This window comes from Salvelinus alpinus, chromosome 1 (assembly GCF_045679555.1).
Source record: "Salvelinus alpinus chromosome 1, SLU_Salpinus.1, whole genome shotgun sequence".
Classification (NCBI taxonomy): Eukaryota; Metazoa; Chordata; class Actinopteri; order Salmoniformes; family Salmonidae; genus Salvelinus; species Salvelinus alpinus.
The window spans coordinates 31,477,348-31,501,253 of NC_092086.1; the positions used below are offsets into that span (position 1 = coordinate 31,477,348).

At 45.5% G+C, this 23,906-nt stretch overlaps 2 protein-coding genes across 2 annotated transcripts in view; one reads left to right on the plus strand and one right to left on the minus strand.

Annotated features, from left to right (window-relative positions):
* Nucleotides 1-23,906, plus strand: part of rac1b (Rac family small GTPase 1b) — a 140,623-nt gene that overhangs the window by 89,995 nt on the left and 26,722 nt on the right. The window lies entirely within an intron of this gene.
* cyth3b (cytohesin 3b) overlaps nucleotides 1-23,906 on the minus strand; it is a 44,033-nt gene that overhangs the window by 17,520 nt on the left and 2,607 nt on the right. Inside the window, exons 2-3 of the mRNA XM_071396579.1 lie at nucleotides 519-601; nucleotides 237-301 (exon numbers count right to left, since the gene is read on the minus strand). Of these exons, the coding sequence (XP_071252680.1) occupies nucleotides 237-301; nucleotides 519-601 (148 nt within the window). The remainder of the gene's footprint in view (nucleotides 1-236; nucleotides 302-518; nucleotides 602-23,906) is intronic.

A 23,906-nucleotide genomic window follows, 5' to 3' on the forward strand; every position in this document is an offset into this window, starting at 1 on the left:
ACGCTCTCTCCACCTCATCACCAATGAGCCCTGAACAGCCAATCAGTTGTCAGTCCCTGAATAGGAGCGGTTGTGGGGCGTTTAGCAACTGTTTGGCAGAGGGGACGGCTCAGGTCCACAAACAAAGATGGATTATTAAGCCACACTGGGACAGGTGTCTGGCTGGACGACTTGGAGAGGAGAAGGGAACAGCAGCTAGGAGGGGGGAGGGGTGTTGCAGGGGGGGTGTTACGCACCTGTCCCCCACGCAGGTTAGCTGCTCGATCTCAGTCATCACCTCTGCAATCTCAAACTTCAACCGCTGCCAACAGGATTAGAGGGAGAATTAGCTGGGTTGAATTCACAACTCAACTCTAGTTGTTTTAGCAGTGCATTGTACATCAACAAACAGACTCAATGTAAGCGGTTAGAGTCAAAGTTACATTTTAGCCACACCCACATAAAGTCACATCAAGGGTGAGTGATATCTTTATAAAATATATTAAATCTTGACATTTCTTTTCATTTTCTTGACTCACCTCAATGTCATCCAGTAGCTCTTTTTTCCTGCGTCGTATGTTTGACAGCTCATCTCTCTCTTCCAAGGAAAGGTCTTCAGGTACTGTGAAAGAGAGAGATGTAAGTATGGAATTAAGATACAATTACTTACACACATAGTCAGACACGTCCATGGATTAAGATGTGATAGCTAGTGTGCTGTAAATCAACACACAGATCTAGGATCAGATTAGTGTACCCCAATGCTAAACCTAACCATTTGGAGGATGGAAAAACATCTGATCCTGGATCTGTTGTTAGGGACAAGTTCCAGTTCCACCTACTCCTAAATCAACACATCATTCTCTAGCAGTATACTGGAACTTCTGAGACCTCTTGACTTCCTCTCTGGCAAAAGGAAAACTCCTCCATAAATTACAACCAAACCGCCCAGGACCTTGGACCCCCCCCCCCCCCCCCCCCCCACCACACACACACACACACTAAAGCAGGTAAGCACACACACACACACACAATAAAGCAGGTAAGCACACACACACACACACACACACACACACACACACACACACACACACACACACACACACACACACACACACACACACACACACTAAAGCAGGTAAGCACACACACACACTAAAGCAGGTAAGCACACACACACACACACACACACACACACACACACACACACACACACACACACACACACACACACACACACACACACACACCACACACACACACACACACACACACACACACACACACACACACACACACACTAAAGCAGGTAAGCACACACACACACACACACTAAAGCAGGTAAGCACACACACACCAGCGTTGAACATCTGCTAAAACGTGCATCGTCCAATATTAGTTCTCAGATAGTCTGCTTCCTCATTTGAGGTAATTAGTACCACTGAGATATCTGGGCCAAATGCTAACCCTCTTTTCTCTCTCACTCACACTCACCATATAATATACGTGTTTGACTATACTGTATGTGAACTGAGCACCCAGTGGTAAATCATTCAGACTCTGACATTTTCACGTGTTCTACTCAATAAGGAGTCTCCCCAGTCCCTCCTGCTTATCCCGCAGTTTACCAGCAGCACGTACATCAACCTTCCTCCCCAGACCTCTCTCTGAGGACGTCCTCCTCACCTCCTCCTCCTATCAGACACAGCCGCTCTTACAAATGAGCCGCTCACGACCTGTTAGAAAGCAGAGGCAGGCATGCTCAGGCTAACAGGATGTAGGTCATTCTCACATCAAGAGCCGTGGCAGATTGTGCTTTTCTACGCAGCGCATTTGCCTCGCCAGCTCTCTCTCTCTCTCTATCCATCCTATGGCTTGGAGTGGAGGGGGGAGGAGAGTGGAGGGGGGGTGGAGGGGGGGTAAATCCCAGCTGATTCATAGAGCAGCTTTACGATTCAGATTTTTTCTCTTCTCTCCTTCCATTGTCAATAGTTATTGACTTGTCTTTTTATCTCTCTCCGTAAAGACAAAAAGAGATACCACGGACCATTAAGTCGGGATGGGATAGCATCGTGGTACTCAACTCTCGGTGGCTTCTTATCACGGATGAGCAGCCAATCAGAGCCAAATGCAGATGGTAGACAGAGGAAAAGGATCTCAGAAGTGGTGATCATTTTCTCTCACGGCCGAGTGGACCCACTCAAAGCCTCTGACTGACTTCTACATAAATGAAACACAGAGATAGATGAAGGGAGAGGGAGAGTACACTGAGTGTACAAAACATTTTGCCCTCAGAACAGCCTCAATTCATCAGGGGCATGGACTCTACAAGGTGTTGAAAACATTCCACAGGGATGCTGGCCCATGTTGACTCCAATGCTTCAGACAGTTGTTTCAAGTTGGCTGGATGTCCTTTGGGTGGTGGACCATTCTTGATACACAAAGGAAACTGTTGAGCATGAAAAACCCAGCAGCATTGCAGTTCTTGACACACTCAAACCGGTGCACCTGGCACCTACTACCATACCCTGTTCAAAGGCACTGAAATATTTTGTCTTGCTCATTCACCCTCTGAATGGCACACATACCCAACCAATGTCTCATCCTTCTTTAACATGTCTTCTCCCCTTCATCTACACTGATTGAAGTGGATTTAACAAATGGGGGTGCAACTCAATATTAAGATGATTTGTCCACTCAGTGTAGCGAGAGAGGAGAAATAAATAGAGTAGATACAGAGAGAGAGAGAGAAGAGAGAGAGAAGAGAAAGAGAGAGCGTTCTCTTCTCCGTGTTACTCTGGCTCTTTAACCAGGCCCATAAAGCCAGTGATTGTAGAGCAGATCGCCCCCCCAGGCAACCTACGTCTCTAATGGGCAAAGCAGAGCGCCATCCCACCTACTTTCCCTCAAAAAACCCAGTCAACCAAAAGAAAGGGACAAATTGTCTGGGATTGATGGCCGCTGTGTTCAGTGACAATCCCCCTGCTGTGTGTATGCATGTGGGAACGCTGGGTAATCTGATATCATCATTGTGGATGAACTGCTGCTGTAGGCTATACACCGTCAGCCTGGGTATCTAATGCATTATACATGAAGGATGTGTGTGTGTGTGTGTGCGTGTGCATCCCTTTCTTCCACCTCCAGTCTGACTCCCTTCCTCCGCTCCTCTCCCTCTCCTCTACCGTGACTAACCAGATCAATGTGATCTCCAAGGGTCAACAAAGTCGTCACAGAGGTGAGAGGTCAGACACCCCTAGGCAGGGTCAAAGTGCTACTGCTACTGAACGGTCACTTAAGGAACTCACTGTTGCAGTGTAATCAATTATACAGACCAGTGGCCACACACCACATGCCATGGGAGACTTCCTACTTGACTTTGTTTTAGACTGAAAATAAATCACTTATTATACACACTCAGGGCTGAGCACTAACGAGAGCCCATGCAACTCCAAATCGAATGGGAATTATGCATTGATGTCAATAGGATATTTGAGTGGAAAGTTTGAATTCTTCAATATTTCAGACCCTAAGTGAATTGAACTCAGCTTGATCTGAGAGAAAGAGTCTATTTTCCAACAGACACGTTTGTCCAAAGTTTCTCAGTGTTCTACTTGTTATCAAGTCTTTATAATAATCTGTAGAGGAGATCCGAGCCCTTATTAACAAAGTGTCTCGCAGTAGTGCTGATCTAGGATCAGGTCCTTCCTGTCCATATAATCTTATTCATTATAATCTAAAAGGGATACCTGATCCTAGATCAGCACTGCTACTCAGAGATGCTTTGTGAGTACTGGCCTGGTTCTGATGGGCAAGATCTTGATGATATTAAGATCTTATGACTTATTCAATTTGACATTTTACTTATTTAGCAGACGCTCTTATCCAGAGCAACTTACAGTCAGTGTGTTCATCTTAAGGAATGCTAGATGAGACAACCACACCACAGTCATGGTAAGTACATGTTTTATGTACTTATGACTACATGATCATCCTGTCTCCCTCACCTCCTCAGTCAGACCTCTCTCTGCCCTGGCGATCAGTCACAGTCAGGGGTCTTGAACCAGGAACAGCCAGGGAGACAACATGCAAATTCTCCACGCCATTGATAGACCAATGTCATTCATCTCCTGATCCAAGTGGCGCTGTGACACACTCGACCCTGATAGAATCAGTACAACTGTTGGAGTTGGACTTGGTGATCCCCTTTGTTGGATCAAGTTGGAGAATCTCTCTGGAAAAGTTGCAGACACAGTGGTGCTGGGCTAGCCTTGTCCCAGATCTGTTTGTCCTATCTTGCCATGCTAAGGTTTGGCTGGCTTGGCGTCAAAACTGCTCTGTTATGCTGACCATGCTTCCCCCAGCCTGGACGTGCATGCCTTTATCCCCAAGTCTTGTAACTGCTAGCTATGCTAGCTAAGGCTACTTAAAGCCCTTTGCATAATGCATAGCTGTCTCTGGCTGCCGGTATAAGATAGATAACATACTCTAGACATTCTAGAACACCCCGGCTGTATTCACAGTGTGTCAGAGTAAGAGGGCTGATCAAGGATCAGGTCCTACTTTCCATAAAAAAATAGTATTAATTATGATCTAAAAGACTAAACTGATCCTAGACCAGCACTCTTAATGTGGGAAGCTTTGTGAATAGAGGCCCTGGAGTTTTCTCTTGGACAGTGACTGACACAGAGGACCAGATAGAGGTCAGATCCATGCAGGGAACAGACCACTATTGACCGTTCCCTAAGTCAGATCTCCAACTCAATCGAGTGTCACGCCTTTCAAATCTCCTTGGTAGCGAGAGGGAATACAAAAGCTGCCCGTGCACACTGATCCCCTGGTTGTACTGCAGAGGGAGATCGACGGGAGAGGACATGTTGGACTGTCCCTTGTTACATGGTTTCATGGTTCCGTGGCTAAAGATAGATAGTGACAACTCTATCTGGCTATTATAGAAACAATGGAACACATGGACCTTTTGACAAGAAATACAATTTCAACTACTAAACTTAAACTTAAACTTTAGGCTACTCTCACCTCAACCCTGACCTTACCTTTGACCCTAACCCTCGATTAAGAGCACATAGCTATGTCAATAGGCTACTATTGTCCTTTCTAGCATGGCCATCTAGTGCCTACTGTGACAGCAAGGCAAGGAACAACTAATAAACAGAGCCAGTGGAGCCACTTCCTGATCTGCACTGTGACAATGAAGAGAGGATGTCTGCACTGATTAGGCCCACTGACGCTGGTCCGCCGCAACAATAGTAGCCACACAAACACAGGCTGGGTTAAACTAAGTTCACATCACGAGTTCAGGAACACTTATACAAGCGCTCGCCATAGTCTCCTCATTGTGTTACTATAATCATGGAGAAATATGTGCAACAACACAGCTGAGACTGCTGAATGATGTAAGTAGGTTGAATAAGTGGGTCATGGAAGACAAAACCTGAAACATATGTGTCTGAGTCAGGGCCGACCTGAACCGTACTGTGCTAGCTGGATATTTTCTTCTCGCATTGAGGTTCCAGCAACTATGGTGGAAGCATAACCAGGACAGCTTGGTTTGACTCGGCTCTGTACTGGGAATATGGTATTATAGTATTGTTACGACCTCACGCCTAGGACCCAGTCAAATACCACACAATCTGTCATTAAGTGTCCTGCAATATCACTCAACTGTTCACAAAATAAAAACCATCTATAACCCAATTTGTGTTCTCTTGCATACATACCCCAGATCTGAGTCCAGCTCTGTCTCGGAGTTGAATACATACCCCAGATCTGAGTCCAGCTCTGTCTTAGAGTTGAATACATACCCCAGATCTGAGTCCAGCTCTGTCTCGGAGTTGAATACATACCCCAGATCTGAGTCCAGCTCTGTCTCGGAGTTGAATACATACCCCAGATCTGAGTCCAGCTCTGTCTCGGAGTTGAATACATAGCTCAGATCTGAGTCTAGCTCTGTCTCGGAGTTGAATACATACCCCAGATCTGAGTCCAGCTCTGTCTCGGAGTTGAATACATACCCCAGATCTGAGTCCAGCTCTGTCTCGGAGTTGAATACATAGCTCAGATCTGAGTCCAGCTCTGTCTCGGAGTTGAATACATAGATCAGATCTGAGTCCAGCTCTGTCTCAGAGTTGAATACATAGATCAGATCTGAGTCCAGCTCTGTCTCAGAGTTGAATACATACCCCAGATCTGAGTCCAGCTCTGTCTCGGAGTTGAATACATACCCCAGATCTGAGTCCAGCTCTGTCTCGGAGTTGAATACATAGCTCAGATCTGAGTCCAGCTCTGTCTCGAAGTTGAATACATACCCCAGATCTGAGTCCAGCTCTGTCTCAGAGTTGAATACATACCCCAGATCTAGGTCCAGCTCTGTCTCAGAGTTGAATACATAGCTCAGATCTGAGTCCAGCTCTGTCTCGGAGTTGAATACATAGCTCAGATCTGAGTCCAGCTCTGTCTCAGAGTTGAATACATACCCCAGATCTGAGTCCAGCTCTGTCTCAGAGTTGAATACATAGATCAGATCTGAGTCCAGCTCTGTCTCGGAGTTGAATACATACCCCAGATCTGAGTCCAGCTCTGTCTCAGAGTTGAATACATAGATCAGAGCTGAGTCCAGCTCTGTCTCGGAGTTGAATACATAGCTCAGATCTGAGTCCAGCTCTGTCTCAGAGTTGAATACATACCCCAGATCTGAGTCCAGCTCTGTCTCAGAGTTGAATACATAGATCAGATCTGAGTCCAGCTCTGTCTCGGAGTTGAATACATACCCCAGATCTGAGTCCAGCTCTGTCTCAGAGTTGAATACATAGCTCAGATCTGAGTCCAGCTCTGTCTCGGAGTTGAATACATACCCCAGATCTGAGTCCAGCTCTGTCTCGGAGTTGAATACATACCCCAGATCTAGGTCCAGCTCTGTCTCGGAGTTGAATACATAGCTCAGATCTGAGTCCAGCTCTGTCTCGGAGTTGAATACATAGCTCAGATCTGAGTCCAGCTCTGTCTCGGAGTTGAATACATACCCCAGATCTGAGTCCAGCTCTGTCTCAGAGTTGAATACATACCCCAGATCTGAGTCCAGCTCTGTCTCAGAGTTGAATACATAGATCAGAGCTGAGTCCAGCTCTGTCTCGGAGTTGAATACATACCCCAGATCTGAGTCCAGCTCTGTCTCAGAGTTGAATACATACCCCAGATCTGAGTCCAGCTCTGTCTCAGAGTTGAATACATAGCTCAGATCTGAGTCCAGCTCTGTCTCGGAGTTGAATACATACCCCAGATCTGAGTCCAGCTCTGTCTCGGAGTTGAATACATAGCCCAGATCTGAGTCCAGCTCTGTCTCGGAGTTGAATACATACCCCAGATCTGAGTCCAGCTCTGTCTCGGAGTTGAATACATAGATCAGATCTGAGTCCAGCTCTGTCTCAGAGTTGAATACATACCCCAGATCTGAGTCCAGCTCTGTCTCGGAGTTGAATACATACCCCAGATCTGAGTCCAGCTCTGTCTCAGAGTTGAATACATAGATCAGATCTGAGTCCAGCTCTGTCTCAGAGTTGAATACATACCCCAGATCTGAGTCCAGCTCTGTCTCGGAGTTGAATACATACCCCAGATCTGAGTCCAGCTCTGTCTCGGAGTTGAATACATAGATCAGATCTGAGTCCAGCTCTGTCTCGGAGTTGAATACATACCCCAGATCTGAGTCCAGCTCTGTCTCGGAGTTGAATACATACCCCAGATCTGAGTCTAGCTCTGTCTCGGAGTTGAATACATACCCCAGATCTGAGTCCAGCTCTGTCTCGGAGTTGAATACATAGATCAGATCTGAGTCCAGCTCTGTCTCGGAGGGTCAGTAGTGGTCAGTAGGACTGCAGGACTGTGTTGTTGGCTGAAGCTTTACAGCTACATTGCCCACTGCTTTTAGCTGGTTGTTTTCCTCTCTCAGGTACAGGTGTGATGGCAGCTCCTTTGACAGCCATCTCTCTCTTATCCTCTCCTTCTTTCACCTCTGTCTTTCTCACTTTCTTTCATTATCTCCCCTTCTTTCAACCTCTTCTCTGTTTTTAAATATTTTAAATCACGATTATTTTCCTTGTCTTCCTTCTCTTTCACTTTAGTTCTCTCTCCCCTCCATCTTTCTTTACTCTTCCTCCATCGTCCTCTCCATCTTTCTCTCCCCTAATTTATCCTGGAAAACTCTTCACTATAAGCCTTGTCTCTCAAAAAAACGTGTGAAACTTTCAAAGTGAGCCATGTTCTTTCGGAGGGCTCCACTGGCTATTTATTAGCCAGACTGAGTCAGACTGAATGCTCTTAGGACCTGGCAAAAGCTGTCTGCTGCTTGCCTGCTTCAATGACCCTTCTCCAAAGTTCAATACACAGAACGGACTAAAGGGTTCTATGCTCAGAACCCAAATAGTTCTACAATTAGCACCCAGAGTTCAGACCCAGTAAATCATTCTGTTATTGGAACCCAAACTGTTCTAAAATCAGAAGATAGAGTTAAGACCATCAGACCCCTCCCCAGCAAGGTTCTTCGGTCAACACCCAAACAGTTCTCAGGTCAGAACCCTCTCCCCATTGGAAATAGTTCTACACTCAGAATCCTCCCCCGCCAAGTGTTCTACAGTCATATGTAACATGATTAAACCCTGTGCTAACCTCATCCACAGTCTCTCTCATTAGCATAGTCTCATGTCTCTCATATTGTTATTGGCTGCATTGATTTTATGCCGGTCATAAAGCACTCTGATTTACAGTCTTCTCCTGTTTAACCAAATGGCTGAAGGGAATTTCCATCACCATCACTGAGCGAATCATGCACATGTATTTCAACAGGCTCTAGGATAAACCACTTGTTTTTTTCTCCTTGTGAATGTGACCTCTCTTTCACTCTATCGTTCAATTGCTTGCTCTCCCTCTCCCTCTCCCTCTCCACCTTTTGCTCTTTCTCTCTCTCCCACCATTTCAAAGTAAATCAAAGTCTTTAAAATTAAAGTATTTTCTAGCACCAAAAAAGACACACACACACACACACACACACACACACACACACACACACACACACACACACACACACACACACACACACACACACACACACACACACACACACACAGCTCCTCTGTGTAAAGGGAGACAACAATTTCCCACTACTCTCCCTTCGGTCCCTGGACCTGCTAAGCTCATCAGTCAGTCTGCTAAAGTCATCTGATCTGAAAAACATGTTATTGTACTGGGACTCCTCATTTACTGGAAGACAGGCCTCACCTAAGACACTACACTGAGCACAAATATAAACGCAACATGTAAAGTGTTGGTCCCATGTTTCATGAGCTGAAATAAAGGATCCCAGACATTTTCAAATGCACAACAAGATGTCTAAAATGCTGGGCACTCATTTGTTTACATCCCTGTTAGTGGGCATTTCTTATTTGCCAAGATAATCCATCCACCAGACAGGTGTGGCATATCAAACAGCTGACTAAACAGCATGATCATTACACAGGTGCACCTTGTGCTAGGGACAATAAAAGGCCACTCTAAAATGTGTCCCACAACACCTCAGATATCTCAAGTTTTGAGGGAGCGGGCAATTTACTTATTTTTTTATTTAACCTTTATTTAGCTAGGCAAGTAAGTCAGTTAAGAACAAATTCTTATTTACAATGACGGCCTAGGAACAGTGGGTTAACTGCCTTGTTCAGGGGCAGAACGACAGATTTTTTTTACCTTGTCAGCTCGGGGATTCGATCTAGCAACCTTTTGGTTACTGGCCCAATGCTCTAACCACGAGGCTACCTGCCTCCCCAGCATTGGCATGCTGACTGCAGGAATGTCCACTCGGGCTGTTGCTAGAGAATTTAATGTTTATTTTTCTACAATAAGCCGCCTCCAACGTCGTTTTAGAGAATTTGGCAGAACGTCCAACCGGCCTCACAACCGCAGACCACATGTATGGTGTCGTGTGGGCAAATGGTTTGCTGATGTCAACGTTGTGAACACCCCATGGTGGCGGTGAGGTTATGGTATGGGCAGGCATAAGCTATCGACAACAAACACAATTTCCTTTTATCGATGGGAATTTAAATGCACAGAGATACCGTGACAAGATCCTGAGGCCCATTGTTGTGTCATTCATCCGCCGCCATGTTTCAGCATGGTAATGCACGGCCCCATGTCACAAGGATCTGTAAAAAATCCTGGAAGCTGAAAATGTGGCAGTTCTTCCATGGCCTGCATACTCACCAGACATGTCACCCATTGAGCATGTTTGGGATGCTCTGGATCGATATGTACGGCAGCGTGTTCCAGTTCCCGACAATATCCAGCAACTTCGCACAGGCATTGAAGAGGAGTGGGACAACATTCCACAGGCCACAATCAACAGCCTGATCAACTCAATGTGAAGGAGATGTGTTGCGCTGCATGAGACAAATGGTGATCACACCAGAGACTGACTGTTTTTCTTATCCCCGCCCCTACCTTTTTTAAGGTATCTGTGACCAACAGATGCATACCTGCATTCCCAGTTATGTGAAATCCATAGATCAGGGCCTAATGAATTTATTTTAATTGACCGATTTCCTTACATGAACTGTAACTAAGAAAAAACCTTTCAAATTGTTGCATGTTGCATTTATATATTTTGTTCAGTATAGTTTGGTTCAGTCGTTTGGATTGTCATTGAATTACACAAAAAAATATGCAGTGTAATTTTCTGATTTTGTGCAACTCATTCTTGCTTTCGTGTTTGTATTCAACAGCCTATTTCGCTTGATTGCGTCGTTGACAGTCACTCATTTCTGCTATTTCTGAGATCTAAACAATGTCCCAAATAAAAGGGGATTTCAACATCAAAACAAATAGATCACAACACAGCTGTTTAATGATCACAAAGCACCAGAGGCTTGAAACACAAATCGCTCCCCCTGTAAGCCTAAACCCACCTCGACAGCAAAGCGCACCAGCCACAATGACTTATTTATATGGAATAAAAGAAGATCCCCATCTGCGAACGTTTGCCAAAACTCCACATTAAAGGAACGCTTCCGCTTCCCTTCCGGAGAGGAAAACAGGGCCGTAATTGGTCTATTTTTGGGTCATCATGTGTCATGCTCTTCCTAACAAATTAGATTAGTCGTTTTGGCAGCAGGGTCCCCTGTTCTTTATCTCTTCTCAGTTACAGGCGCTGACTGCAGTGGGGTTGCCTTTGATTACTCTTGATGATCCTCCTTTCACGTGTCACTTCCTGCGTATTAAAAGGAGCGAATCACAGCATCGAATCAAATCAAATTTTATTAGTCATATGCACAGAATACAACAAGTGTAGACCTTACAGTGAAATGCTTACTTACGAGCCCCCAACCACAATGCAGTTTAAAAAAAATACGAATAAGAAATAAAAAGTAACAAGTAATTAAAGAGCAGCAGTAAAATAACAATGTGGAGACTATATACAGGGGGGTACCGGTACAGAGTCAATGTGCGTGGGCACCGGTTAGTTGAGGTAATATGTACATGTAGGTAGAGTTATTAAAGTGACTATCCATAGATGATAACAACAGAGAGTAGCAGCGGTGTAAAAGAGGGGGGGACAATGCAAATAGTCTGGGTAGCCATTTGATTAGATGTTCAGGAGTCTTATGGCTTGGTGGTAGGCATATGTTGTGAATGAGTATATTATGACTGTATCCCTGCTTTCTTTTCAGTGCACATTTTTAAAGAGAGTTTACGGTACATTTTTAGAGAGTTTTGCATGTTTTGAGTTGTGACCAATGAATTTCCCTTTAAAATACCCTTGCCATGAGTCTACCTCAGAGGGGCCTTCTTATCTTATCGTGCATGCACCATCCTGCTGGGGCCATGTCTCCTTTCCCAAGGAGAGACTTACAGGGGAAGCTGGGTATGGTATGAGGGCATGAGAGCACAACTTGGGCCCCTTCTTTCCTACACATTGACTTAAGAGGATAGAGGGGATACTGTGGAAGCACCGTTCAGACCTCTACTACCTTTCTCCACAAAACATCCATATTGTTGTATACTGTATATCGCAGTACTTAAAATATAGAATACTTACATAATACAAAAAAATACTTATATTAATATTGTCTAAATTTATTTTAAGCATTGGCCCTAGGCTGTAATTAAAGCAACCAAGGACTTTTGTCTGTATTGTGTGTCAGGCCAGACAATGTGTGAGGATTACTGATTGGCGCCGGCGAGGGGAAAGTAGCACAGCTCACTAACGGAGCCTGTTGAATCTACAGCAGCATCTACAATGTCACCCTACGACACAAATACTACAGTGTCTACAACGTCACCCTACCATAGGACGCACTACAGCGTCTACTCTACAAAGTCACCCTAGGACACACACCACTGATCAGAGAACAGTGTGACCGCTGGATCGGGCCGTTTAGGAGGCAATAAAACAGCTCCGGGGACAGTGACTGTGGATAATAATGGGAGATAAGCCTCCAATGACGAGCAGAGGTTATAATTGACTATCAATCATCAAGTAATTTAGGGTCAGACTTTAGAGTAGCGGTGGAGACGCGGTAAACGACTCCTTGGTGGTTGGCGAAGGAACAAGCGGTTTGAAGTTGTCATGCACGGCAATCTCTGAATTCCAATATGGTGGACGGAATATAAAAGGCCTACTGGAACGGGTAGATGTCCATTGGGTTAGCTTTACAGCAGTGGATGACTGCCAGCACGTGAGAGTCCTGTATTCTATTGTGAGGTTCAGAAGCCTCATCCACACACTATCACTACTATTAGTCATAGTATTAGTAGTAAGGAAGTAAAAGAACAACACAAATGTCAACAGGGCCACTCTTAGAACCCGCTTTAGAACCCCCACAGTACTCCAGTGTGAGTCACTCAGGAAATGACTGGAGTGTATCTGCCACTGGCCAGTCGTCTGATACGGAGGCCCTGAGGAGACAAACAGAACAGAGCCTGTGAGGCTGAGGGAGGCTGCACTGAATGACTGAACTGTTTATATTGGGCTCTGGCCATCCAGACAGCGCATCTGGAAAAGAGCATGAAGGAGTATAAGAGAGAGAAAGACTAAAAGAGAGAGAGACACTGGCTGCCAAGTAGGACTCTAGCTGCTGTTGCCTGCTCTCTGTGTTGTTCTGTGAATGGAGAACAGCAGGATAACAGCAAACATGAAAAAAGTGGAGCTGGAATCACTTTATCACAGGGAATACGTGGGTGGTTGAGGTCAGTCAGACATCCTCTTTTTCTCTGGACTTTTTTATATAAAACTTTTTGCAGATTGTACGCCTCCACATAACAGTTTTTTTTTCTTCACTTCTCTAGAACTGAGATGATGATGAAGTTTACAGAGGTAGACATTTTAACTGTTACTAGCAGCATCTTTATGAGGAAGTGTTGTGAAATGCAGATTTTCTATTGGTGGAGCTAAGGTCCAGGGTGCAGACCTATTGGTTGCTATGTGATTTAGTATGGTACAATTGGGCAGTTAGTGTGGCATTTAAATGCAGCTGCCGCAGTGAGGTCGACAGTAATCTGTTGATAATCTTTATGCTGCCTATAAGATATTAAAAACAAACATTTGACCACAGATTTCAAGAAAACCCCCCATTTAATCCAACTGATACCATTTTCAGATATCAGAATAGGCCTACAAGATATAAATATGACATGGATTACATATGTTGGGGAAATAACGAAAAATAGTAACCCCCTCTAGCTACAGTAATACCCCTCAATTATCCTTCAAAACACATTAACAATTTGATAAAAATTACAATATTTTGATATAGTCCCATTGGTGCATTCGACCCACCTGAACCCATGTCACATCCAGCTGTGACCCAGCTTCATAGAGCTGAATATTGGGGTAGCCAGATGTTGAGGAGATCGGAAAATGCAGTCATGCAAAATAACATAGGATACAGGAAATTATATGAAGCTTCCTGTTTGAAGAGATGCAGCTGGATGGAACTCAGATGTTCTGTATGAAGTTCAGTAACGCTGGGTTCATATCTACTGTATGTATCTGTGATTTGAAAAGGAAAAGATTGATCCATCACTAATCTATAACAACCATTTGGTTTCATTCCTGGGACAATAAGATAGGAGAGTGGAAGAGACAAAGTTGCTCAAAAAGGCCTGATACTCCAAGAAATAAGATCAATACTTTTCTTGATGATCCAACATGGTGGTTCTGTTGCTGTAAACACAAGGGTTTAACGTGCCACTGTTCTCATTATGGCTCTTTGAACATTCTCAGGCATACAGGGCTCAAGTGCTTCTCCCTTTCTTGAGAAATTGAATGCGGATGCTGATTTTAAATAGTGAAGATTGTATTTTATCTAGAGGAAGGACAATAATCACCGTCTTCTCATTATTTACAGCCACCTGTACAGTTTGTCAAGTCTTCAGATAAGTGAAGTATCATATGTACTGAATATTTCTCCCTGCGTGTTGAATAAATCCTAGAATTACAAGGGAACGATATCTTTGAACGTGGAAATTGGGACAACTAGTGGAAAAAATGTACAGCCTCTGGAAAACAAATATAATCATTCCATCCAGGTGCAGATGTTGGTAATAGCCATTTTCTCCATATTCACCCTTGGAGACAACTCTAAAGTATAACCATTTCATTTATGGACATCTAACACCAGGGCGTCTAGCTAATACACATGGTGTTGTCTACCACCTCATTCTACAGTAATATCATGCTATAACTTATCTATCCATCAGACAGTTTGCTCTGCTAAAGCTACTCAGAGAACACCATGATGTTAGTGAACTTGGCCATCGTCTATATATTTGGAGTATTACTTTGACACACATATGGAGATCCTCATTGATGTCTGTGGGACTGTGGGATCTCATTCACATAATGTATTTCCGTAGCTAGTGACCCCTCATGAGGGAGGGCTTGTTTCATAGTGTTTGTGTATTCCAGCCAGAGAGATGTGAAGTGACAGAGGTGAAAGGAGATTAAATGTGTGTGTGAAGGGACCCATGCCTCAGAGCCACCGTAAATCTCTGTCTACACCCCGAGGCGCTCTTGACTCTCTCTCTCTGTGTGTGTGTGTGTGTGTGTGTGTGTGTGTGTGTGTGTGTGTGTGTGTGTGTGTGTGTGTGTGTGTGTGTGTGTGTGTGTGTGTGTGTGTGTGTGTGTGTGTGTGTGTGTGTGTGTGTGTGTGTGTTTCCCCCCTAGGACAGCGTCTTGATGCAGCTTGATATCTAGCCGCTACTGTCCTTGTGAAAAGGTCTCATTATCAATGCTCTCTTGGACATCAGCAGGCCCATTCTTGAGCCTGTCAGGCTGACCTAGTCCAGAGAGCCTGAGTAGACCGACCTGCCTTGGAGGCCATTCACATTTAATTTCACGCTTCCCACCATGAAAAACATTAGTCATTCTTTCTTCTCTCCTCTCACAAATCCCCACACAATGTAGTGGAGAGGTTTGAAAGGTCAATAGAATAGGTTAGGATCCTCCGTATTGTATCAGCAGAACAGATACAGGCTACACACAGTGATTCACTGTACATCCCATTCACTACTGGAGATTGTCCCACTGTCATGAAGACTAGGCTGATCCCAGATCTGTATGTGCTTTAGCCAACTCCTCTGATTATCATCGGCGGGGTTTTTCTGGATCAAAAGGGGGTTTAGGTGGTGGGTGTGGCATGGGGCGTGGCAGGGGCGTGGCAGAGTGCGTGGCAATGAGCGCGGTCGGCCTTATGGCGCGGCTACATTTTAGAGGCCCCCATCTTGGCGCTATAGATCTTTTTTTGCATTTTTAAGTCCATTTCCTGCAATTCTACACCTTTTACCATGGAGCTGAGAGAAATCGTTGCAGTTTTAAGGCACATTTCCTGCAATTCTATGCATTTTGCTATGGCTAATCCTGTGTTCTATTGCTCAAACATAAAAACTAAATGAATACTGCTAAATTCATTGTTTTGGGAATTTTCAATTCTCCTGCCTAGACTGCCTAGATTTTATTTTGATGATTGTTAGTTCTCATATATTATATTATTTAAATATATATGGGTCCATTATCTTTTCAACATAATTGATATCTGGTTTTAATCGTTTAAGTTAATCACTTAAATATTTTTTCCGTCCCGAAAAATGTTTTTCTTACAGTGTTTGGACTTCAATGGATTACAATGTCAGAAATATCCCTGATTGGTATGCCGTATATGTAGTCAGGGGACTTTGTTAAATCAGATCAAGGATCAGGCTTCTCATCTCACCATTGACGTGGGGAAAGTCTTGGTAACACTTTATTTGGATAGTCCCAAGGAGATGGTTTGTAAATGTTCAGTAGATGTTCAATAACTGTCAACATCATGTCAACTAACTATCCACTAACCCTAACTCTTACCCTAACCTTAACCCTTATTCTAAACCTAACCTTAACCTTAGTAAGTGTTTGCTTATCAACATATAGCGTGTTGATAGTATGACCATCTGTAGACCATCTATATGGGACTATCTAAATAAAGTGGGACCAAAGTCTCAATGTAGTAGTGATGTACGTATCCTGTATTTGTGAAGAGAGGGATGGTTTTTCTAATCTCTGTCATGTTTGTATCCTGTTTATTGGTGTCTCTCCATTCAGCCCACATCCCCAGTTGGATGTAGGGAGTGACAGACAGCAGCTCCAGTTGGATGTAGGGAGGTGACAGCCAGCAGCTCCAGTTGGATGTAGGGAGGTGACAGACAGCAGCTCCAGTTGGATGTAGGGAGGTGACAGACAGCAGCTCCAGTTGGATGTAGGGAGGTGACAGCCAGCAGCTCCAGTTGGATGTAGGGAGGTGACAGCCAGCAGCTCCAGTTGGATGTAGGGAGGTGACAGCCAGCAGCTCCAGTTGGGTGTAGGGAGGTGACAGACAGCAGCTCCAGTTGGGTGTAGGGAGGTGTTGGACAGCAGCTCCAATAGGAAGTAGGGAGGTGCCAGCCAGCAGCTCCAGTTGGATGTAGGGAGGTGACAGCCAGCAACTCCAGTTGGATGTAGGAAGGTGACAGACAGCAGCTCCAGTTGGATGTAGGGAGGTGACAGCCAGCAGCTCCAGTTGGATGTAGGGAGGTGACAGCCAGCAGCTCCAATAGGAAGTATGAAGGTGACAGACAGCAGCTCCAGTTGGATGTAGGGAGGTGACAGCCAGCAGCTACAGTTGGATGTAGGAAGGTGACAGCCAGCAGCTACAGTTGGATGTAGGGAGGTGACAGACAGCAGCTCCAATAGGATGTAGGGAGGTGACAGCCAGCAGCTCCAGTTGGATGTAGGGAGGTGACAGCCAGCAGCTACAGTTGGATGTAGGGAGGTGACATCCAGCTGCTCCAGTTGGATGTAGGGAAGTGACAGCCAGCAGCTACAGTTGGATGTAGGGAGATGACAGCCAGCAGCTCCAGTTGGATGTAGGGAGGTGACAGCCAGCAGCTCCAGTTGGATGTAGGGAGGTGACAGCCAGCAGCTACAGTTGGATGTAGGAAGGTGACAGCCAGCAGCTACAGTTGGATGTAGGGAGGTGACAGACAGCAGCTCCAATAGGATGTAGGGAGGTGACAGCCAGCAGCTACAGTTGGATGTAGGGAGGTGACAGCCAGCTGCTCCAGTTGGATGTAGGGAGGTGACAGCCAGCAGCTACAGTTGGATGTAGGGAGGTGACAGACAGCAGCTCCAATAGGATGTAGGGAGGTGACAGCCAGCAGCTCCAGTTGGATGTAGGGAGGTGACAGCCAGCAGCTCCAATATGATGTAGGGAGGTGACAGCCAGCAGCTCCAGTTGGATGTAGGGAGGTGATAGACAGCAGCTCCAATAGGATGTAGGGAGGTGACAGCCAGCAGCTCCAGTTGGATGTAGGGAGGTGACAGACAGCAGCTCCAGTTGGATGTAGGGAGGTGACAGACAGCAGCTCCAATAGGATGTAGGGAGGTGACAGCCAGCAGCTACAGTTGGATGTAGGGAGGTGACAGACAGCAGCTCCAATAGGATGTAGGGAGGTGACAGCCAGCAGCTACAGTTGGATGTAGGGAGGTGACAGCCAGCAGCTCCAGTTGGATGTAGGGAGGTGACAGCCAGCAGCTACAGTTGGATGTAGGGAGGTGACAGCCAGCAGCTACAGTTGGATGTAGGGAGGTGACAGACAGCAGCTCCAGCCCATGACCCTTAATCTACTAACTGTCCCCATCCCTCCAGAGCTCATCTCCCCCATTTGTTTAAGCATGGAGAGGGCTTGCAGCAGCCGGTAATCCTCTCCATCTACACACAAACACACACACACACACACAAATGCACACGCACATCAAAGCACATACACACACGATTAACTGCTATCTCATCCTGGTCCATGGGAGTGGGAAACCGTGAGATACTGTACACACAGCTGGGCCCTCCACCACCAACCTACTCTGGCTGAGTACTATATACATGGTAACTGCAGCATTCACTTTGCTCTGAATACTCCTAAACACTCACTATATATACAGTACACTCATAAAGCCACACACACACACACACACACACACGCGCGCAGGTCATGCAGAGGGTCCCTGTTCGTCATATGGCTGGCCCCGCTGGGTACTGACTATGAGGTGTTATGCTGTGACAAACCAACACAATATATATATATATATATATAAATATAAATACTGGTCTCCATCAGGGGAAGAGTAAGACTACTACTACTGCAACACCACGGCAACAGCAGACCCTGCTGATCCCTCTCCTCACAACTAAATAACACATTCATTTTACATGATGAGGCTGTATTTTACAGCAGAGAAAAAGCAGTGAGTGCAGATCTACCATGGCACAGAACACAAGGACAGAGAGAGAGAGAGAGAGACAGATGGAGAGAGGGAGAGAGCGAGAGACAGACAGAGCGAGAGACAGACAGAGCGAGAGACAGAGAGAGCATGGTCTACTCTACTGACATGCTGGTCCAGAATAAGAATTACTGTACACATCCTCTTATAGAGCAAAGGAGAGGAGAGGAGAGAAGAGAAGAGAAGAGAAGAGAAGAGAAGAGAAGAGAAGAGAAGAGGAGAGGAGAGGAGAGGAGAGGAGAGGAGAGGAGAGGAGAGAAGAGAAGAGAAGAGAAGAGAAGAGAAGAGAAGAGAAGAGAAGAGAAGAGAAGAGAAGAGAAGAGAAGAGAAGAGAATATGTAGTGCAGCACTATACTGTTGATTCAGTGTCCTGCCATCACAAATGCACAAAGTACATTTCTTTCCAGTAAGCTGCAAGCTCAAAAACCAACAGTGCATATCAAACCTGATGTGAAGACAAGACAGTGGTCAAGAGGATAAAAGCATTTTCAGGAAGATACACACCTCACTCTAGCCAACACCAATCTATCCCTAGAAAAGTAACACCATGGTCAAAAGAATAAAATGCCATGCTGAGGATAAATAGTCTCCATCCATTTGAAGGACGCATTTGGCCTGAGGAAACCAGAGGTTATAAGATCCTGTGTGTTTGTAGACAGAGGGGGACTGGATGTCCTGGCATGCTGGCTGGCTGTAGTGACTGAGGGTGGATACACCTTTTTCCTGCATCTTCAGCAGCTTTTACAATCTATGATCCCTTACATAACTGTTCCAGCCGTGCCTTTTCCTCCGCTCCACTCTGGTCGGCCTTCTCTTCCCTTCCCCAAAAGCCAACATGTAACACATGCAGGCATGAATGCACGCATAGACAGAACCTTGAACTTGAGGGCCGACAAAGCCCAGACTGGAGAGGGGGCTGTTCTTTCCCGCAAATATTCTTTTCAACATATGACCCAGGACTCCTGGGAGCTCTAGCACACTGAGAGAGAGGAGGAAAATAGAGCTCAATTTGCCTCACGCTTCCAAAATCCCCCTCCCCCCCTCCCTCCCACACACACACACACACACAGCCCCCCCCCCCCCCCCCCCCCTCTACCCACGCTCACACACCCCAAACCTCCGTATTGTTGGCCTGGTCTAGGTCTGTTTTTAATCTATTCAACTATTCTTCATGTGGAACACTTTACTACATTTACATTTACATTTAAGTCATTTAGCAGACGCTCTTATCCAGAGCGACTTACAACGCAGCCCCGTATATCAGCCAGCCAGGGACGGAACATGGACTGGAGAGGAATCATGGCTGTTATTGAGAACCTATGCGTGCTTCTCTCCAATACTAGGACCCTTCTGCTGGGACACAACAGTTCACCAATTCCTGCCACACACACCACACTCACTTATAAACATTTCTTAGACCCATTTTTTAAGATTGATAAAACAGTGCTGAGGTCCAAGAGGATTTCCCCAGTCTCTCCTAACACAACAGAACACAGAGCGCATTTACATCTACCCTCTACCCTTCAACTTCATGTGGGCCCGTCTGTCAATAATCCCAAAACTCCAACTTAACTAACTCCAACTTACTGTAACTTAAGTTCAACTCAAGCAGGGGGTATAGGGGAGTATCAAAGACATATAAGGGTAGCACGCGCTCCACCATTCAAAATGTGGACTTGACATCATTCAGTCTCTCTTAAAAAATAGATCATATCTCAATAACATTAACCTGGGTGAATAAAGGTTAAATGCAATAGAAACATCTGCTTGTTTGGACCTATATTAGGGTGTGTGTGATAGGAACAGTGTGTTTTAAATTATAAGATGGTGACTTATTGACTTGAAACCCCTCTGGCCACACACAGACACACACTCTCTCAACCCATCCACCGTACAGTATCAACTCCCCCCTCTGCTGTATCTGTTTGTATGATCAGATATTGAGCCAAACAAGGTCTCTGTTATATAGCCAGCAGGACATCAGGGTGGTGACAACCACCCAGCAGTCACAACACAGAGCCCAACCTGACAGAGGTGACTCACACTGGGCTGAATCACACAGGGAGGCCTGGGTGGAGAACCAGACAACCCACCAATCAATGTATAAGATATATATTTAGACTGGCATAAAGTATATTTAGACTGGAAAGAAAATGACTGTTAAACTACGATAGAAGGAGAGAGGACGTAGTATTGACCAGTCTGGCTGACTAGTGGTGGCCCTTCAGGGTTAGATTGAGAAGTGACTGGTTGGGGAAGCAGTGGATGTTGATGCTTTCTATAAGCACGACCACAGTCAGCAGCCAGCAGACAGAGAGATGGAGAGACGTGGAACACATAGGCTCTATTACCAATAAAATGTAGTCTTCATATTCTTTTTGGCTGCTACTTTTTCCATGTAATGCAGTTGTGGTAGTCTAAATCCAGACTGGCCTGCTGGGATCTAGTTCTGCAGGACTGCAGTAGTAAACTAGAGCTGCTTCCAGCTCTGCATGTGCTTTAGTGCCCTCACTATTGTTGTCATGCCATACATTCAACGTCTATACCACGTTGGTTCCACGTCATTTCATTAAAATGTGGTGGAAACCATGTTGATTTAACCAGTGTGTGCCCAGTGGGTTGGGACTATAAGGTTCTATATGCAATGATTTTGAGATAATTGGCCTTAAAGTTCTGAACGCTCATTGATTTGACTGGTGTCAGGAATTTTTATCTTAACAACGTGAATTGGAGTATTTACTTTACTATATAAGTAGAGAACATTGAACAGAAAAAGGCTACGTCAACAACTCAATTTTGACAAATATGTAGAGAGAACCTTCTAGTCCCAAGCTCTTGACCCACTGATCAGGTCAGTGGAGCCCTGGGAGGGCCAGTCAGTTTGGCAGGCCGCTGTGCTGTGGCATACTTTGAAGGACTCCAGTCCACCTGAATAAATGGTGGATCGGCACAATGTGAGCTCTGTGCTGCAACAGAGCAAAGAGACGTCTTCTAGCTGGACCAGCTAAGCGTGAGTTGCTCTAAATTGTGGAGAGCTCATATAGTCATTGAACCGTGACCCATCAACTTTTCAGCTGCACTTCTCTTAGCTACTTCACAGAGGGTGGGCCTTTGGTAAACACGGAGGTCCAGAGACGCCCCATCTCTTCCAAAGACCAAACGTAAACAAACAACCTCCTTAACATTCTCTGTCTGAAGACATTTTTCCGTCCACAGAAGCAAGCACACGAGAAGGTCTGGGACCGTTGCTTCCTCTAATTCTATCCTGAATGTGGGTTGGTCAGAGTAGAGGGCATAGCAGGCCTTCAGGTCAAATAAATACTGTGGCTGAGTGTAGTAGGTGCTTAATGTCCAATTCTTCATTAGTGCAGATGAAGGACAGGAGACAAGGAGACAAGCAGAGGAAGCCATATCAGACTATTGAGATACGCCTCTGAGGTGGTATGTGTATCGCCTCGGCTGGCCTGGAGCGTGCATGGCATAACCTCGCGGCTGCACAGGCACACAAGCGTAGCCAATGAAATCGGTCGGTTTTCGCACTGAGTAAACAGAGCAGTTTGTGGCCAAACATACACACACAGACACACAGTCCGTCGGTAGACATGCTGTGAACGTAACTAAAGGGATAAAAACACTGATTCATTCCATATGGTCTCTCACTCTACCAGTCAGTGCCGCACACGCACACACACACACACTCTATTTTGTGCCACAGTTGAAGCTAGTAGAAATGACACTGCTAATAAAAACACTGTTCATTTAATCTGTTTAAATGTTCCGTTCAGAATTGGTCATTAGAGTCTTCTGCTTCATGTCAATTGAGTGGATTAAACAAAGCACCAGTGAGGCACCAATCAGAGCAGCTGCCTGTGGAGAAGCATTGTATTGTGGAGTGTCATGCATGTCAGACGGATTCAATCACCTTCGTTTCTGCTGCTGCCCAGAGTTTTTTAATGCCTGTGTGTGTGTGTGTGTGTGTGTGTGTGTGTGTGTGTGTGTGTGTGTGTGTGTGTGTGTGTGTGTGTGTGTGTGTGTGTGTGTGTGTGTGTGTGTGTGTGTGTGTGTGTGTGTGTGTGTGTGTGTGTGTGTGTGTGTGTGTGTGTGTGTGTGAGAGGAGTGCTCTGCTCTCTCCTATAAGGCCTCAGTGGTGGGGATGAACACTGGTGGAGAGGAGTACAGCACATCACTACTACCACCCACAGTTAGCTAATCATCACACAACAGATAGGAGTTTTATTGAACGGAAATCCAGTAATAGACTGAATAATTGATTAAGGAGGAATATGTACTCATCCCTGCACTGATCTGGCCTCCCTCCTTACCTCTCTGGCCTGTCTCCAACCTTCCCTCCTCTTCCTCCCTCTCTTTCTTTCTCTCACTCTCTGACTCCCTCCCTCTCTCTGTCTACCACTTGATCTCTATTTGTTCTCTCTATTATCCTTTGGCCCTCTCTCATTCTCCTGCTCCCTCCATCCCTCTCTCTCTGGCAGCTCTCCATCTGGCCTGGCATGCTATGTGTGTGTGTGTGTGTGTGTGTGTGTGTGTGTGTGTGTGTGTGTGTGTGTGTGTGTGTGTGTGTGTGTGTGTGTGTGTGTGTGTGTGTGTGTGTGTGTGTGTGTGTGTGTGTGTGTGTGTGTGTGTACGTGTGTGTGTACGTGTGTGTACATGTGTTAATCACACTGGCCCAGCAGGACTCCTGTCGACCGCCCCACGCCCGGCGTGTCACAGACAGTATCCCACAGAGCAGAGCCAGGAACCGTCTCTCACCCACTCTGCCCTGCTCTGCTACCCAGCCTAATCACCTCCTCCCTGGGCTGTCTCTCCTCAGTGACCCTGGTAAGCTCTGGTTCTGTTCGGGCATACAGTGTATATACTGTAGATGTTGGGTGAGGAGATCACTGATGATTGGTGATGATGATGTCCTTCATGTGTCCTAAATCAAGCCAAGCATGCTAGACAATAAGCGCGGTGCAGAACTGGCATATGTGGCACTGTGTGTATTCTTCCAGGAGATATTAATACGTTATTCCAGATGAGTGAAAACAGCATGGCCTATATTACACACACAGATCCCATC